This window comes from Myxocyprinus asiaticus, chromosome 44 (assembly GCF_019703515.2).
Source record: "Myxocyprinus asiaticus isolate MX2 ecotype Aquarium Trade chromosome 44, UBuf_Myxa_2, whole genome shotgun sequence".
Lineage (NCBI taxonomy): Eukaryota > Metazoa > Chordata > Actinopteri > Cypriniformes > Catostomidae > Myxocyprinus > Myxocyprinus asiaticus.
The window spans coordinates 32,377,607-32,394,299 of NC_059387.1; the positions used below are offsets into that span (position 1 = coordinate 32,377,607).

Here is a 16,693-nt window from a genome sequence, read left to right on the forward strand (position 1 = left end):
TACTAGCAGGAGCTGTGTCTACTGTGTTGGGGTAAACTAAAATTAGTGGCATTCAACTGATCACAAAGTATAGTCAGGACATTACTGATGTAAAAAGCACCATCAATATTTGAAAAAAGTCATTTTTGATCAATCTAGACAGCAGCCATCACTCCAACACCTTATGCTTGAGCAATCATGCTAAACTGCTAATTTGGTACTAGAAATTCACTTGCCATTATATCAAACACAGTTGAAAGCTATTTGGTTCATTAAATGAAGCTTAACATTGTGTTTGTGTTTGAGTTGCCACAGTATGCAATAGACTGGCATGTCTTAAGGTCAATATTAGGACAAAAATGGCAAAAAAGAAACAGCTTTCTCTAGAAACTCGTCAGTCAGTCATTGTTTTGAGGAATGAAGGCTATAATGCTTGAAATTGCCAAAAACTGAAGATTTCATACAAAGGTGTACACTACAGTCTTGAAAGACAAAGGACAACTGGCTCTAACAAGGATAGAAAGAGATGTGGAAGACCAGATGTACAACTAAACAAGAGGATAAGTACATCAGTGTCTCTAGTTTGAGAAATAGACACCTCACATGTCCTCAGCTGACAGCTTCATTGAATTCTACCCGCTCAACACCAGTTTCATGTACAACAGTAAAGAGAAGACTCAGGGGTGCAGGCCTTATGGGAAGAATTGCAAAGAAAAAGCCACTTTTGAAACAGAAAATCAAAAAGAAAAGTTTAGAGTGGGCAAAGAAACACAGACATTGGACAACAGATAACTGGAAAAGAGTGTTATGGATCTTAACCCCATTGAGCTTTTGTGGGATCAGCTAGACTGTAAGGTGCGTGAGAAGTGCCCGACAAGACAGTCACATCTATGGCAAGTGCTACAGGAAGTGTGGGGTGAAATGTCACCTGAGTATCTGGACAATCTGACAGCTAGAATAACAAGAATCTGCAAACCTGTCATTGTTGCAAATGGAAGATTTTTTGATGAGAACTCTTTGAAGTAGTTTAAGAAGTTCTGAAATTTTTTTCAAATTGCAATAGTAATTTTTCACATTAATGTGCTGACTATACATTGTGATCAGTTGAATGCCACTTTGGTGAATAAAAGTAACAATTTCTTTCCATAAGAGCTAAAAAGAGGCAACTTTTGGCCGCCAGTGTATATATGTATATACACTGGCAGCCAATATATATATATATATATAAAGTTTTAGTTTAATTTTTGTAAAAAAAAAAATTAAACAGTTCAATTTGATGGAATTTTGTTATACAAATTTAAAAGCATAAATCCTAAAACTAGGCTAAAATATTTTTTTGGAGTGTAGAACTAACACAAAGGGGATTTACTGTACCTCTTCTGTTAAATGGATAAGTAATGGCACAGTTGTATCAGTCAATGCCAAAAATTTAATAAAGGCGAAATACAGTATCAGTCTGTCACTAGTCTCAAATGTACATGGCATGAGACATGAATAACTGCGCTGTAAAGTCGACAGTTTTATGATATTAACGCTTTAAAAAAAAATAAAAAATCATGTTTACAGGAGACTTATGTAATTTTGGATACTCCACATGTGAAAAAATGCATGATTCCTCTAATTTCAGTTGTGTGTTTGAAAACAGAAATGAAAGAAAAACCCCACAAGAATTGCAAGTTTTTTATTGTATGTCACATGACTTTTGGACATCTCAGAAGTGAAACCATGTATTTCCAGCTGTAATTCCACATTCACATGTGATTTTTCATATTCATAATATGAACAAATTATAAAATTGCAAAAGTTCCATCTAAATTGATTTTAGAACAGTTTTGCAAAGTTGTTGTGCACAATGAAAACAACACTCATAACATTATAAATGGCATATTCATTTTCAGCCAAAGAGAGAAATATTTACACAGGACAGAGGGAAATGTGTTTTCAGAGCACCACATCACGTGATTAACGTATACATTGACAAAGGCATATAGATATTTCCTGTGTAAATTATCCACAGGTTGTGAGCAAAATATGAAGATGAAAGCGAAAATGAATGGCTTTGATTTCATGAGTAGTTTGACCATGAATAAAACTGAGAAATGAGCTACCAGATCAATAATTTAAAAAATAAAAATGTGTGCAAATCTAAAATAAATAAATACGTTAAAAAAAATATGGGTCAGTTTTCAGAGAAGTGAGGTTTAGGGTTTTCAGCACCTTTCAAACAATATGAGGGCGATTGAATGATGACAGAAATTAGATTTTTGTGTGAACTCAACTATCCCTTTATGCACTGGCTTTGTGATGGATTTAAGACATGTTGCAACAGCTTTGCTATTTGCAGTTAGTTGACAAGCATTGCAAAAGTCACCATTAACCACTGGTCTTTCAATACAGTATGATTGGCACCTGATCAGCATGAGCAGAACTGTTTTAGTAAATGTCTCAGTTGTCTCATGTTTGATTGTCATCAAACAGTTCTTGAGATCAGCCCTCATGCAGCATAGAGTACCTTGTAAATCAGTCTTAATAATTTTACAAAATGGTGCTTTTAAATGTGCAACATGTCTTGTGCTTGTTTTAAAATGGTAAACAAGGAACAGATCAAACAATTGTTTAAAAAAATAATAAATAGGCAAATACCAGTTAAGAAGTGTCATAACTTATCAGCATTTAATTTATGATTGGCTTATTAAAATGATCCAAGTCTTTTTTTCACAGGTAATGCAAAGTACCGACAGTGTGAAAGCTAACAATGCTGGAAGAATTTTGATGGGCAAACGTTGGCCAAACACTGGCCTGTAAACTATATAATTACATTTCAAAATGGCATTTGAAATTTTGGCAAATTCCTCTCTGTTTGGCATCAGTATCAGATGCACTCCGCCTAGTGTCCACCTTCATGCTAAATTGTGTTTATTTCAATTTTATGCATAAAAAAAATTCTGTTGCCCTATTCTAGTTGTCTCATGCACATAAATGCTGTCATACATATACACAAAATAATTTTCTTCTAAACAAATGAAAAGCACTCTGTACCAATTTGAATATGAAAAATGTTGGAAGCAATACAAATGAATTATTCTGAATTAAAACTAACAGTGAGAAACGTCCATTCTTGTGCTTTTTCATTACAAACATTAACAGAATCCCATAGAAAAGAAACACATGGATTTTAATTTGGAATCAGCTTTTCCTTAACTAATCCAAACTTCAGCACAACAAGTGCTAAATTTAGGCCTTTCTCTTTGAACAGAGTCAAAGAAAACTACAGTACAGTGGACAATGTGTTGCAAATTGAAAATGATTAAGAATTCAAGAATGCATTATTGAGTAATGACTTGCAGAAATTGCCATAAAAACACATTTGTCTAATGTGAACACAAAGCCTTGTTAATTAAATGTTTCACATAGTTACACTAAGAAATGAAGGACTAAATGTAAACCATTTAGAATGTTAAGAATCAGAACTATTTCAGATAACCAATGCACAAAATGTATATAAAATTAGTACGAAAGATTGAATTAAGAACTGATATCAAAATAATGAATACTGAAGGTAAGTGAGAAAGAGAAAGTATTAGGAGAGAATACCAATGATGATACTGCATAAGAACATAAGGAAGCAGGTCTCTAAAAGTTCAACATTTCTGAAAAACATCAAATGTTACTGAAGCATTAGAGAAATCCAACCATTCCAAGCCATTGTGAGTGAAAAGGTATCCAGGTGTTTTTGGATGCAATCATTTGTAAGAGTTTGACTAGTTTGGAAATTACTGTTAACTGTAAACTGGTGTTACTCTGTTGTTCTTATTATAAAACTCCCCTTGTATGGTTTTCTTGGTTTCCTTACTCTGCAATGGCTGGTCTTGTATTGAATGTAGGCCTTATCCTCCTCCTTAGTATAATAAATACTAAGATGGCGTGTTGCCACATAATTCAGTTTCATTGACCCCTGAGATGCATTCAAATTGATTATCTGTCATCCTAGTGACCTACATATTTTTTACAAATGACATGGCGTTTATCAAATTATAAAAAATGCATCCATTCAGTCTGTGAAAATTAGCCTGAACTATATGTTAAACTTTCATAATCATTATTTGAACAATTTGAATGCATCTCTAGTGCGCCTATGATTGGTAAAGGCAGCTGATGGAGTTCATTTTCTTCTGTTCTACTTCTTGGGGTGAAACACCATTAGAGGGCGCTCTTCAATCCGTTGCCAGGGACTCTTCTTGTTTTCGTCTTTGTCGTCCAGTTCATTGTCATCCTCCGGGCTGGTAACTGAGTCACGTTGCGTTTCGCTGTTGCTACTACGAGAGCTGTTACCGTGGCTTCGACCCCTTTGTGGCATTGAAGACCCCCTCGGCTCTTCGGGACCATCATCCAAAAGAGGAGTCAGAGCATTTTCCAGTGGCAAACTGGCACCCATGCGGCTAACACCTCCACTCAGATCAAGAGGGTCATGATACATGGGTTTCATGTAGTGTTTGCCACCACTGGTACTGCTGGAGGTGCTTCCATGACTCTTGCGCACACTTCCATGGTGCTCCTCTTTGCTCTTGCGACCGGATAATGACTTGCGGTCATGTTGGGTGCCTTGGAGACTTGGAGTATCTATGATACGGTCCTTACTGCTGCCAGCAGGGGCGCTAAGCGTGCTCTGGGCACTGTGATTTCCACTGTGTGTTCCACTATGGCTGAGCTCAGCACCTACATCGATGTACGAGTGTCGTACATGAGCATTGGCATGGCCATCAAGAGATATGAACCAGGCGCGAGGGTGCTGCTTCACCCCCAACTCCAGAAGCTTCTTCTCTGTGAGTGCTTGTAGCTCCCCGTTCATCTGTGAGATGGTGGAGTCATTAAACAAAACAGGTATATGAACCGGTGCTGGTGGACCACCAGGCGGCCAAACGCTGTCATCAGAGCCAGCTGGAGATGACCCTTGTTCGCCTTCACTATGGCCTGGGGTCTGACCCTGGTGGCTTTGGTTCTGAACCCCGCTGCTAGTAACGTGTGAACTCTGTCCATCTCTGTCTTTTTCTGCCTGACTCTGCCCATCCTTACCTTGATCTGTGGCACCAAACTCAGACGACAGCCTCATGTAGTGGGCTGGGATCACAAGAGTTGGTACCATAGAACGGTACATGTTCTCCTTCATCTGATCCAATGAACTGCAGAATATAATCTGACCTGGTTGCGTGTTTAGCGACGTTGGACGAGCAAGGTGATCTGGTCCCTGCAAAACCTGTGAATATTCCGGCGGCTTGTCTGCAATTGGTGGTGAAGGCGGGTCGGACGTGTAGCCACAATTGTCATTGACAACGTGCCTTCGGCGATAATCGTGATCTTTGTCATCAGGGCTATAGTTGCGTCCGTAGTCATCGTGTAGAAGATTGCTGTCCAGACTGCTTGTTTCTGTTGATCGATGTACCTTCATTGGGAAGCTTTCACCTTTTGATTGCTTGGATTGGGCACCTTTGGACTGCTTGGTCTTAGAAGAATGCTTGAGTTTATGGGCAGGAACGTGCCTGGAAAGCTCATCCCAAGCACTCTTGAAGGCATGGGAGGGTGAGCCATCAGATTTGTTGGCATCTAAGTTGCCATTGGTGGCAACGGATTCAACATGGCCACCACAGATGAGGTTCAAGTGGGAAGTGGAGGTGCCTTGGTCCCGCTTTGATCCATTCAAAGCAGATGGAGCTTGGACATGTTTCTGTTGACGCCTGGGCTTCAGACACCTTCGCCTGAAAGAAAGAGATATTAATTCAACAAATGCCCTCAGCAGATGGTCCAATGTAAGAAACACCCAACACGGTGTCCATTAATGTAGTCTTGTGTGCATAGTTAGTGCTGTATCACTACATATTATTTTATAATTACTCATGATTCTAACCATGCATATCTGGGTTGTTGACGCATAGTATCAGCATAAGATTTAGACTAAAATGTATATCACAATAAGAAATGTGAATATAAAGGGAAATTGTAAAATAAGGGAACGTGTGTTTTTTTTTTTTTTTTTTTTAAGGCAGGGCTTTTCAAGCTTGGGTCTGTGAGAAGGTGCTAGGAAAAATTTCAGAGAAAATACAAAAATATTTTGCAAAATGTATTTTAACAGTTGTCAAATAAATACCATATTTGCATATACTGTAGTTGTTTTTTTTTTTATCAGAGTTATGTGTTCATTTCTCCTTCCTTTCAGGGTATATAAACAAATTTAATTAATAAATAGAATAAAAACCTCTCTAATATTTTTCTAATATTCTAATGTAGGCTAGAAAAAATCTTTTTGAAAAAACAGCAACAACAACAACATCAACAACAACAAAAACTGCTGTCAACATGAAAGATAACATTTTAATAATTTGTTATGGCTTTAGCACAATGACAAATAAAAGCCAACTATTTACTTGTGAAAACATGTTGTCTTTATAATATTATGCTTACAGTTTTCTCACACCGTATAAATGGGTCTTTTATATATGAAAGTACATTATTGCTGACTTATTTAAAGCTGAGGGATATTTGAGGGCTCTTGGCAGTAACAAGTTAAAAAAAGAAAATTGTTGTAGGTGGTGTAACTGGTCACCATATGTTTTAAGTGTTAATTTTTTTTTTTTATCACATTTTTGCCATCACTAGTTCATTTTAAATGGTTTTGTGGTGTGATGAACATTCAATTAAAGAGACAGTTCACCCAAAAATGAAAATTCTCTCATCATTTACTCGCCCTCATGCATCCTAGACAGATGTGTATAACCTTCTTTCTTCAGCAGAACACAAACAAAGATTTTTTGAAAAATATCTAAGCTCTGTAGGTCCTCACAATGCAAGTGAATGGTGATCATCAGACCTTTGTAGCTTCATAGCTACAAGGTAGCTACAATAGGTGTGGGTGAGAAACAGAACAATACTGAAGTCCTTTTTTTACTCTAAATCTCCACTTTCACTTTCAGATGTGAAAGTGAAACTAAACAGGCACCACATGTGACTTTCAGATGAAAAAGTGAATGTGGAGATTTAGAGTAAAGAAGGACTTAAATTTTGATCTGTTTTTCACCCACACCTATTATATCACTTCTGAAGATATGGATTTAAGCACTGGACTACTCCTATGTTTCCTTTATGTGATGTTTGGAGCTACAAAGGTCTAATCACCATGTACTTGCATTGTATGGACCTACAGATCTGACATATTCTTCTAAAAATCTTTGTTTGTGTTCTGCTGAAGAAAGTCATATACATCTGGGATGGCATGAGGGTGAGTAAATGATGAGAGAATATTCATTTTGGGGTGAACTATCTTTTAATGAGGTCATTAAAACTGCATGAATACATTTATAAAAAATGATCAAAATGCTGTTTTTAAATAGTTTTAGAAGGAGTTAGCATGCCACACTGCAAGACATGTCAACTCCCCCCCAAGTATTTCATGTCATCTACTTACCTGCAGTAGTACAGAAGGACACAGAGTAAGACAAGTACGAGCAGTGCGAGAGATCCCAGTATGGACAGCAGAAAGAAGGTGTGGTAAGCTGTGATGTCCCGCAGGCCTGGATGAGATAAACCTGAGCCTAGTGTTCAAAAACAAAGCATGATCCACATTTGTGTACGTGTGTTTGAGTGAAGGTACGGATAAGTGTTTTTAGCATGTGCGTTGCATTTGCGTTGGAGTATATTGGGGGAAAAAATGCACTTCAGCTCTGGCGTTGTACTACTCTGGGACTTTTGGTATGCAATATTTCTTGTTTAGTGTTTGTTAGTTACTCTTGATAAAAATGTCTGCTCTTTAAGAATAAATGTAAATACTGTAAGATGTAACCTGTTTAACATTTACCTGTTGAAGATCGGAAGGCTGCAATCCAGTAGCCAAGCTGTGAAGCAGTGAAGTCCCATATTAGCTTTGATCCCTCTCGGGTGATAAATCCTGTTCCATTTCGTACCCATAGTCCTGGAGCAAACGGCAGAGCCTCGTTTTCAAAATCACACATTGGTATTGACATGTAATTGCTTACTGATTTCCCCCACTCAGTGACTTGACTTTAGCTTTCTTAGCAATTACATAATCACAGATTGGGCAATATAATTTCTGCACCACTACTGCCACCAAACAAAATTGCAAAAAGTTATCAAACAGATTACAAATGGCTTTCTTATAGTCAACTGCATTTCAAGCTGGGATACGAGAAGAATTTTAACATCGAAAACATTACACACATCAGCTTTCATTTTACATTGACAAGAATATGGTTCTTTTCTTTGTTTGTACAGTTATGCACATGTCACTTGATGGAAAATTAGAAGCACATCTTGTCTGTAAAGTTTCTCTGGTATGAATGTTTGTACCTGTCTTAGTGTCATACACCCACACGGGTATGCTGGTGGTAGATCTTATGTGGGAATCAGAGGGCAGAGGCACGGAGATATGAACGGGCTCAATGACTTCAACCGCTCGACCCTCATGATCAAACAGCTGAGCGCTGACCGCTGCTATTGCTGTCAGGTCCGTCCATCCAGTCTCTCCTCCTTAACACAGTTATAACATCTTAAACAGATTTCTAAGACTTTCTTTTATACATATCTGTTTCAATCTAATTCTTTTGGAATGTTTGTTTAGTTGAAAAGACTAGGAGGTTTATGAAATGTGGCGTCTAAAATTTAAATTTCCTCGGGTGTTTCTTTAACTTTGGGCACTTTTAGCACTGTGGATTTGCAGAAATTAAAGTCTTGTTAAAACATTTTTCACAATCTCAGTAATTTATTTAATAAGTCTACTAACAATGTCCAACAGTGTATGTACTGTACATGCAACACAGGAGGTTTATGTCATTTTTTGTCATTTTTATCTGAAAGTCATAAAAATTCACACCACAATGTAATTTCTAGCACATCTCAAATTCTGTATTGTGTTCAGGGGCGGATCTAGAAATTGTTTATGGGGTGGCATGCAGAATATGAGGGGTGGAAACTCATGAATATTAATTATGTAATGCACAGTAAAAGATTCTTTTAAATTACCCATTTTGATCAACAGTCATACTTAATGACCGATTCAAGCACCCAGATAAATATTTCACACAATATGTTAATTTCATTTCTAGATCTGCCACCATCAGTCTTGGGTTTTTGTTAATCAGTAGATGAATACATAGATCAGCACTTTGATTAAGAACATGACTGATTGATCTAGTGGTAACGTTTTGCCTTCAGTTTCTAGAGGTTTTGGATTCTAAATCGCCCAAATATAACTTTTTATTTTAATAAACCAAGATTTCATCTGTACGTCAGTGGATGGGTGTTGCACTTTAAAAATAAAATGCAGTGTAAAAGATGCAAGAGGGGAGACGAGAGTAGCGGAAACACAGACACATTTATTTACAGTTCTGTATATGAAAGAACAGCGAACTCCGAAATTCAGACAGCAACAACCACAAACTCTCCGCTCCAGCAGCGGGAACCCGAAATGCGCCTGAGCACCCTTGAACGAGATGACACAGTCTCCCATCCCACAACCCAGCCATGAAACACTCAGTTTATATAGGGAGGAAACACACTGTGTACCGGTGCACCCCATTAACCATCAGCTCACCTGGTTACCGCACACCTGAGAGTGATTAAGAGAAAGGGAGAGAAACAGAAAAAGATGACACACACACAAACACACACACTACATACACACTAACAATACGGCCGAGAAGATCATCACAATGGGGGACATGGAAAAGAGAGCGAGGGGCGGAAAAACTGCTAACACTAAACGACACTGATAACAGCCGCAGCGAACACTTATTATAACATTCAAAGTAACTCATTCCAGCGCCGGATCACCAGTCAAAACACACAGATGAAACAGAAACTCCTACTCAAGAACTGGATATGTTTCAACGGGATTATACACATACCAGATGAAAGCTATTTCAAAAAGTGGAGAGGACACATCTCATCCGTCTCAACCCATAACTGAGAGCGATGTATCTAATAATCATTCAGTGAATACTTGGAAACAACGGAGAAAATCATTTTTACCTCATTTTTACCTCTCTTTTTTCCACGTATTTGTCCATGTGGTCATTGTTGTTGAGGAAATAAGCTCATCAACCCACGAGAGCCCAAACTCTGTACACGCGCTGCAATAGTAGGTAGGCAATTGGTCGATGCTGTGATTGGCCGCTGCTGTAAACAATCACGGGATTGGTTGCTGCTGTAATCAATCAATGGGTCTGTAGTCATTTGTGCGTTCGGTGAGAGTTGAGGCAGTTAGGCATGAATAAACCCTTACACAATGTCAAAATCAATGATAATATACTTACATTTATATTTAATACATTTGGATACTTATGCTGGGGTAGCAGATGGGGTGGCAATGCTTTTTCTTAGGATGGCATTTGCCACCCCATGCCACCCCGGTAGATCCGCCCCTGATTGTGTTTAATAGAATTTTGTGGTGGAAATGATGCTAATGGAAATATATCCTAATTTTCTAAAAAAACAAGTTATAATATTTTCACAATTTTGGCATATTTTGGCAAAATGTTTGTCTCATATTTAATCTCAAGCATGCTCTTCACTGACACTTTTGTCGACTTGGTTAACAAGTACACTAACTTTTGGAAAAACTTTAGTAGGGGCAAAAATAGATCAAAATCAAGCCCTGGGACATAAAAGTGGCCTAAGTTGAAGAAACATGACACATTTATTATACCTCAGCATGAGCAGTGTAAATAACTGCTTATACAATGTCACTTCATCTTTTCCTGACCTGTGTTGTTTGGTTCCAGGGCGAGAGGGTAAGGGAACAAGTTAATTTCATTTTGCTCTCTGGCTGTTGTTAAAACTGCAGTCAGTTCTGTGTAAGAGGAGTTAAACTGTAGGCTCCGCCTTGGAATTTGCAGCCATGGCTGACTCCGCCCACCTGAACATAAAAACAGAGTAATGAGTGTCAAGTAACATCAGCAGGCTTATTATAAACAGTAACTGACAATAGATGACAGTGGGGTGCAGAATCTTAAGTATTTCTTACTTGTTTTACATCATACCTTTTCTTCGTTTTAAAAATTAAAAAATTCTAAAACTTTCTGTGAATTTCCAGGGCCCAGATTTTTTAACGTGGTCTCAAACTATTTGTTCCCACTGTATGACATGCATACGCCATTTTTTACAACTTACAACTATTTTACTCACCTGTCTTCCTAATAGGCTACAGAGTTATCCCAATTTCTTAAAGATTGTGCCCTATTGGTCAATGTCATCTTAATTACTTACTTGGAGAGCCATGAAACACCTGGATGACATCATCGTACAGGATCAGTGTACCAGGCTTCTGTGCCATCAAGTAAAGACTGACAGATGCATACACTGACAGAGAGAGAGAGAGAGAGAGAGAGAGAAAGATGTCACCAGCATTATCAAAGTATATCAACATAATATCACTTCAAAAGCATCACGTCAAAATGTATTGTCATTGTGAAAATTTGTTGGAACAAACTGTTCCTCAAAAACTGTTGCAACAATTTGGGGAATTTAATTACTTGGAATAGCCAAACCCCTTAGTTAGAATGGTGTGTCCACACATACTTTTGGCCATATAGTGTACGTACAAAATACTGTTTGTATAAATGCTTACTCACAGGGTAAACGGCTGGCATGCCATGGCACTGAGCTGGTGAGGTAATCTCTCTGAGATGCTGTAATGATTACCCATGTTCCCGTGCGGTACAGGAAGCTGACCTCCTGCACGCCATCACTGCCTGCTTTACTTTGTGCCAGCACACTCTGGTTACCATAGACAGTGATGGCAGCATTCGGCAGGGGTGACAGATCTCCACCATCAAACACCTGCACCCTCACCTGCACCTCTAAAGAGAGGAAAGAAAAGAGTTAAATAACGGATAGAAAGACAGCGAGAGAAAGAGAGAGAGAGGGGTTCCAGTGCCACCTGACCATCGATGCCTTCAGGCCCAGATCAACGGGAATCAGGGTAAGCCTAGCCTACCCAATTATGAGCTCAGCCCACCCTGGCAACCATGGTCTGCCACTGTCTCTGAGTGATGGGGAGAAGTTAACAAAACTAAATGTTTCAGTATCATGACAGTAGCTCAGCTATTTTCACAACAGTGTAGCTTTTCCAGTAACAAGCGACATTTTCCAAAGAGTAGCGCTATAGTGTCACAAAACACTATATTTATCACACTGCATTGCTGACGCAGCAATAGATCCAAAGGGGAAATCAAATGCGCTCACCTAAGCCGGTAAGGATTAGGGTTAGATTTAGGGGTAGGGTTAAGGATAGGTTAAGGGGTAGGGGTAGGTGTAGGCTTTCCTTAGGACACCAATTAAAAATGATAAAAATAATGTGTGAACGCCCCATGTGACACACAAAAATAGTCACGACCCTCACCTAAACTGTCCTCTGTCTCTCTCATGTAGCGTTGGGACTACAAATCAAATCAAGTCAGTCGGATCCTTCAGACATTTCATGTTAATTAAATGGTTAAAATAAATGATTCCCTTATATTTAGTTTTGGGAAATCCAATTCATTTTAGTGAGTCAGTTCTATTGGACATAAATGATTCACTGATTCACTTGAGCCCAGCGCAGCCTTAAAGAGACTTTGCCTTATTTTTTTAGCATTTAGTATTTAGTAAATTTCTGCTGTTTGTCACTATATTTTGATTCAGTTATATAAAATTGTGTGTTTTCTAGTATATTAATGTTTATTAAGTATAAATGAATGTTTGATTTAATGTTGTCATCCAATTTGTTTAACCCTTAAGAAATTTAACCACAGTTTTACTCTTGTAGTTACCATGTTTTTTTGTTTTTTGTGGAAGCCATACATTTGTATTAATACAATAAACAATAGTTTTACTACAGTAATACTGTAGTATCCATATGGTTACTTTCTACCATGGTAATATTGTAGTAACCATGACTGTAATAATCATAGTTAATTAAGTGGTTACTATGGTTTTACTACAAATACTGTGGTTAAACTATGCCCTAATAGCACAGGTACATCACCCAGACATCTATTTGATGTGTGCGTTTACATCTGGAAGACATATTTTTTTAGGTTGTTTGCTCATCTGCAATATGTCTATAAGACGTTTCCTCTTGGATGTCAATAAGACAATCATCAGATGTCTTTGAGACGTTTATGATTTAGAATGTTTATAGCCTAAATCTGATCTTTTCACAATATTTAGCAGATGTTAATTAAAATGTGATGCTTTCCAGATGAAAAGATCTAAAACAGACATCTCAAAGATGTGCGTGCGATCTGGGTGGTTACTGTACAAAACAATGTTCATTTTTGTAAGGGCATGTCACCCTAAATAAATATATAACTGTTAGGTGATACTGAATTGTGCTTCTGATCTGATTAAATAATATAAAGCGATTGTTGTATATCTAAAATTATTTACATATTTAAATAACTTCAGTGTAGCTACATACAGTAGCTACTTTTGTTAGTAGCTATAGCAAACAACCTTTTTTTTTAAGAAGCTTGACTGTAGTTTAACTAGAGTAGCTTGGAAAGCTACAGTTTCAAAGTACTTTCTCCATCACTGTGTATAGAGATGGTGTCAAATGATAATCCCATTGTGCTTTGATATATGCCAAGCCAGTCATTATCACAAAATTGAGCCACTGTACATTTTAGGGTTAGAACCAAGCCTCTTTGCTTTTTTTAAATACAATAATGAACAAAAGATTTATAATAAATGACATTTTGCATTAACTGAGCACATGATAGACCAAAGAAAGCTATGCATTCAATAAAACCGTCTTAGAAACATGCACGGTCCTGTAGCCTACAGTATGAGGCATTTTTGGCAGCTCAGCCTAGAACAATATCATGCAATCATGAAGACAGCCAAAGTAATAAACAAGCGCACTTATTTCGCGTAAGGCGCCTGTTATGAGCTTTTTAGTGGGCCTTGGTAAATCGCAGATTTGCAAATGGACAGGCATTCAAAGTGCTGTCAACACAGCGTTGAATTTACTTTTTCGTGCAGGCAATAGGCTGACAATTTCAAAAAGGGGATGAATTTTACATTTGGAAATGTACCTACTGAATCCAGTCTATAAAGCCATGAAATACATAATGATTGTGGCCGATCAAAATCTACATTCCATAATGTTTCATGTAGGCTGATGCATATAAATAAAACATTTTAAATTTCTCAGTCATTTGTTTACATCAATTACCTGACACGTTTTTTCGATGCTTTAGAAATAAAACCGCTCACCACTCCCACATGTACATCCGCTATGCGCCCTTTATTCTTTACTTACCCAGTGCTGCGCTTTCAGGAATGGATTTACTAGCTATCCCGTTAATATTGGACAAAAAGACAAAGAAGAGAAAACGATAGACGATAAAGGATGGCATCTTCAAAGCTACATCACTGTTTCCACCTCCTCTGCCATGTGTATGTGTGTCTGTTTTTTATTTTTTTATTTTTTTGTTTGTTTGTTTTACATGGTCGCCAGCATCCTTCTGTTTGTGATGCGGGATGCTGCGCTGCCTGCTGGCTCTCATCACGGGCTCATTGCTAGTGGAAGGCGTAAAACAGCGACTCGTGTGGTCAAATCCGGCATTGCGTGTGTTTGGTTTTGTGAATCCGATTTTGCAGCTGTGCTGATCACCGGGGCAAGTTGTCACAATGGCTCTATTATAATAATTCTAAGGTTTTGAGTCAAAAGTCAAGTTACACAAATACTTGTTTTCTCTAGCTGTGGCTATCTAGGCGTATGTTGGTTTTCAAAAACCCTACTGTTAACCTAGTTGCTGTTTTTGTGAATTCTGTCCTCCAAAGAAAAATTCTAGTACATGCTGTAAAGTTGTTGGGTAAACCAGTGAACACAATAAAACCACTCTGTGATACACGAAGGCAAGGGTCAACTATATTTTGAAGTTAACTGTTTTCTAACTCAAAATACAAAACTTTGTGAACACAGCAATAAGGGTGTCATTCATAAATATCAGGTAAGGTAAGTTATCACATGCTTTTAAATGTGATAATGAAAAAAACTGGTAACAGTTTACAATAAGGGTTTGTTTACATTAGTTAATGCATTAGGTATGATGAACTAACAATTAACAATATATTAATTAATTATGTTATAATATATATATATATATATATATATATATAATTTGTATTTATTTATTTATTTTTTATTTTTTTTGGCAACACTTTACAACAAAGTTCCATTTGTTAGCATTAATTAACTACATTAGTTAACACAAATTAACAATGAACAATACTTTTACAGAATTAAATAATCTTAGTTAATGTTAGTTTATAAAAATACAATTGTTTATTGTTAGTTCATATTGCGTTAAATAATCTTAACATATAACTTTTGATTTTAAAAATGTGTTAGTATATGTTGAAATGAATATTAACCAAGCTTATTAAATTCTGTCAAAGTATTGTTTATTGTTAGTTCATGTTAACTAATGTAGTTAATTAATGCTAACAAATGGAAACTTATTGTGAAATGTTGCCAAAATAATAATAATAATAATAATATTACAACATAATTAATTAATTAATTAGCATTTCTGTAAACCAAAATAAATGAAAACTGTGTTGTGTAAGACATGTGTTAGGTAGATTAGGCCTACTTCTGAAATGTAATTTGGTGCTGATTGAAAAATTACACAATTAATTGTAATCAGTAACTAAATATTTTAGATTACACTTTTAAGGTAATGTAATATGATTACTTTTGGATTACTTAAAGAAATTTTAGACTCTTCTTGAAAGTTTTGATTCTTTGAAAGTCAAGACTGATAGGAAATGTAATCTATATGTAATCATGTAATCCATAAAAATACTGTAATCTGATTGCACACATTTAAAAATGTCATCTAATTAAAAGTACTTTATTTGTGTTATCTGATTACATAATCCAGGTTACATGTTGTTCATTACCATCCATCCATCTTCTGAATCACACTTCTGTATTTACATTTTGATATTTCAAATGTAAAATACACTGGTATTTCAAAGTGAGTTCAAAGATTTTCAGCTGGCCAAAATTTTAGTAGAATAACAGCTGTGTGTTTTGAATGTTTACTGTCCTGCAGGGAATACTTCACACCTTGAAAGTTCTTCATGGAAGGCTGCACAACAATGCAGCTGTTATTGGCCACAAAACCACTAGAGGGCGCCCAAGATTAAATGTCAATGATGGATTCTCATCACATCTGATTTCATCAATAAGAGCCAATGAAACAGAATTAAATCTGGGTCTAGTTTCACATAAGAGTCCGCCTTACTTACTTAGAGCAGCCAGACTTCAGTAACTGTAAAATGGGATGTATTCTACGAAAAATGTTTCACGGTGTCACACAGTTAAGCCCTGCTCTAAAATACGTCAGATGATCATCTTATGTAAGCCAGGGGCTGGGTGGTCTTTCCCCATTTCTATGGAAGAAAACGAATCCTGAAGAATCCTTAAACAAGATTAAACGCAAAACACTAGAGCTGTTGTCTATATGAACTAAAGTGATCACGCAGTGAAAGTATTCACTATTTATCAAGCAGAGGAAATAGTTTTACACAAACTATTTAGCGCTACTTCATTATTTAACTTCGAAATGTTTCTTTTAAAATTATTACATTGCCTCCACCCCACACCCGAGCTCAACTAGTAAAAGCCATTTCGTTGCTGCCTGGCCATAATCTT

The 16,693-nt window shown here is 37.0% G+C and overlaps 1 protein-coding gene across 1 annotated transcript; it reads right to left on the reverse strand.

Moving 5' to 3' along the window:
* Window positions 1–1,647: 1,647 nt before the first annotated feature.
* Window positions 1,648–14,409, reverse strand: LOC127434421 (protein FAM171A2-like). Its single transcript, XM_051687157.1, has 8 exons — window positions 14,288–14,409; window positions 11,616–11,843; window positions 11,251–11,343; window positions 10,748–10,900; window positions 8,335–8,514; window positions 7,826–7,939; window positions 7,436–7,562; window positions 1,648–5,732 (listed from the first exon to the last, which is right to left on the reverse strand). Exons 1-8 carry the CDS (start codon window positions 14,382–14,384, stop codon window positions 4,157–4,159), a joined length of 2,568 nt encoding a protein of 855 aa, XP_051543117.1. The 5' UTR covers window positions 14,385–14,409; the 3' UTR covers window positions 1,648–4,156.
* Between the last annotated feature and the right edge of the window lie 2,284 nt (window positions 14,410–16,693).

Coding starts and splice junctions, on each gene's coding strand:
- LOC127434421 (XM_051687157.1), bottom strand. CDS start 14,384: ATGCCATCCTTTATCGTCTATCGTTTTCTCTTCTTTGTCTTTTTGTCC. Junction 8,515..10,747: donor CCTGGAACCAAACAACACAG/GTCAGGAAAAGA, acceptor AACTGTGTTAAG/GAGGAGAGACTGGATGGACG. Junction 7,940..8,334: donor GGTGTATGACACTAAGACAG/GTACAAACATTC, acceptor CGTTTGCTCCAG/GACTATGGGTACGAAATGGA.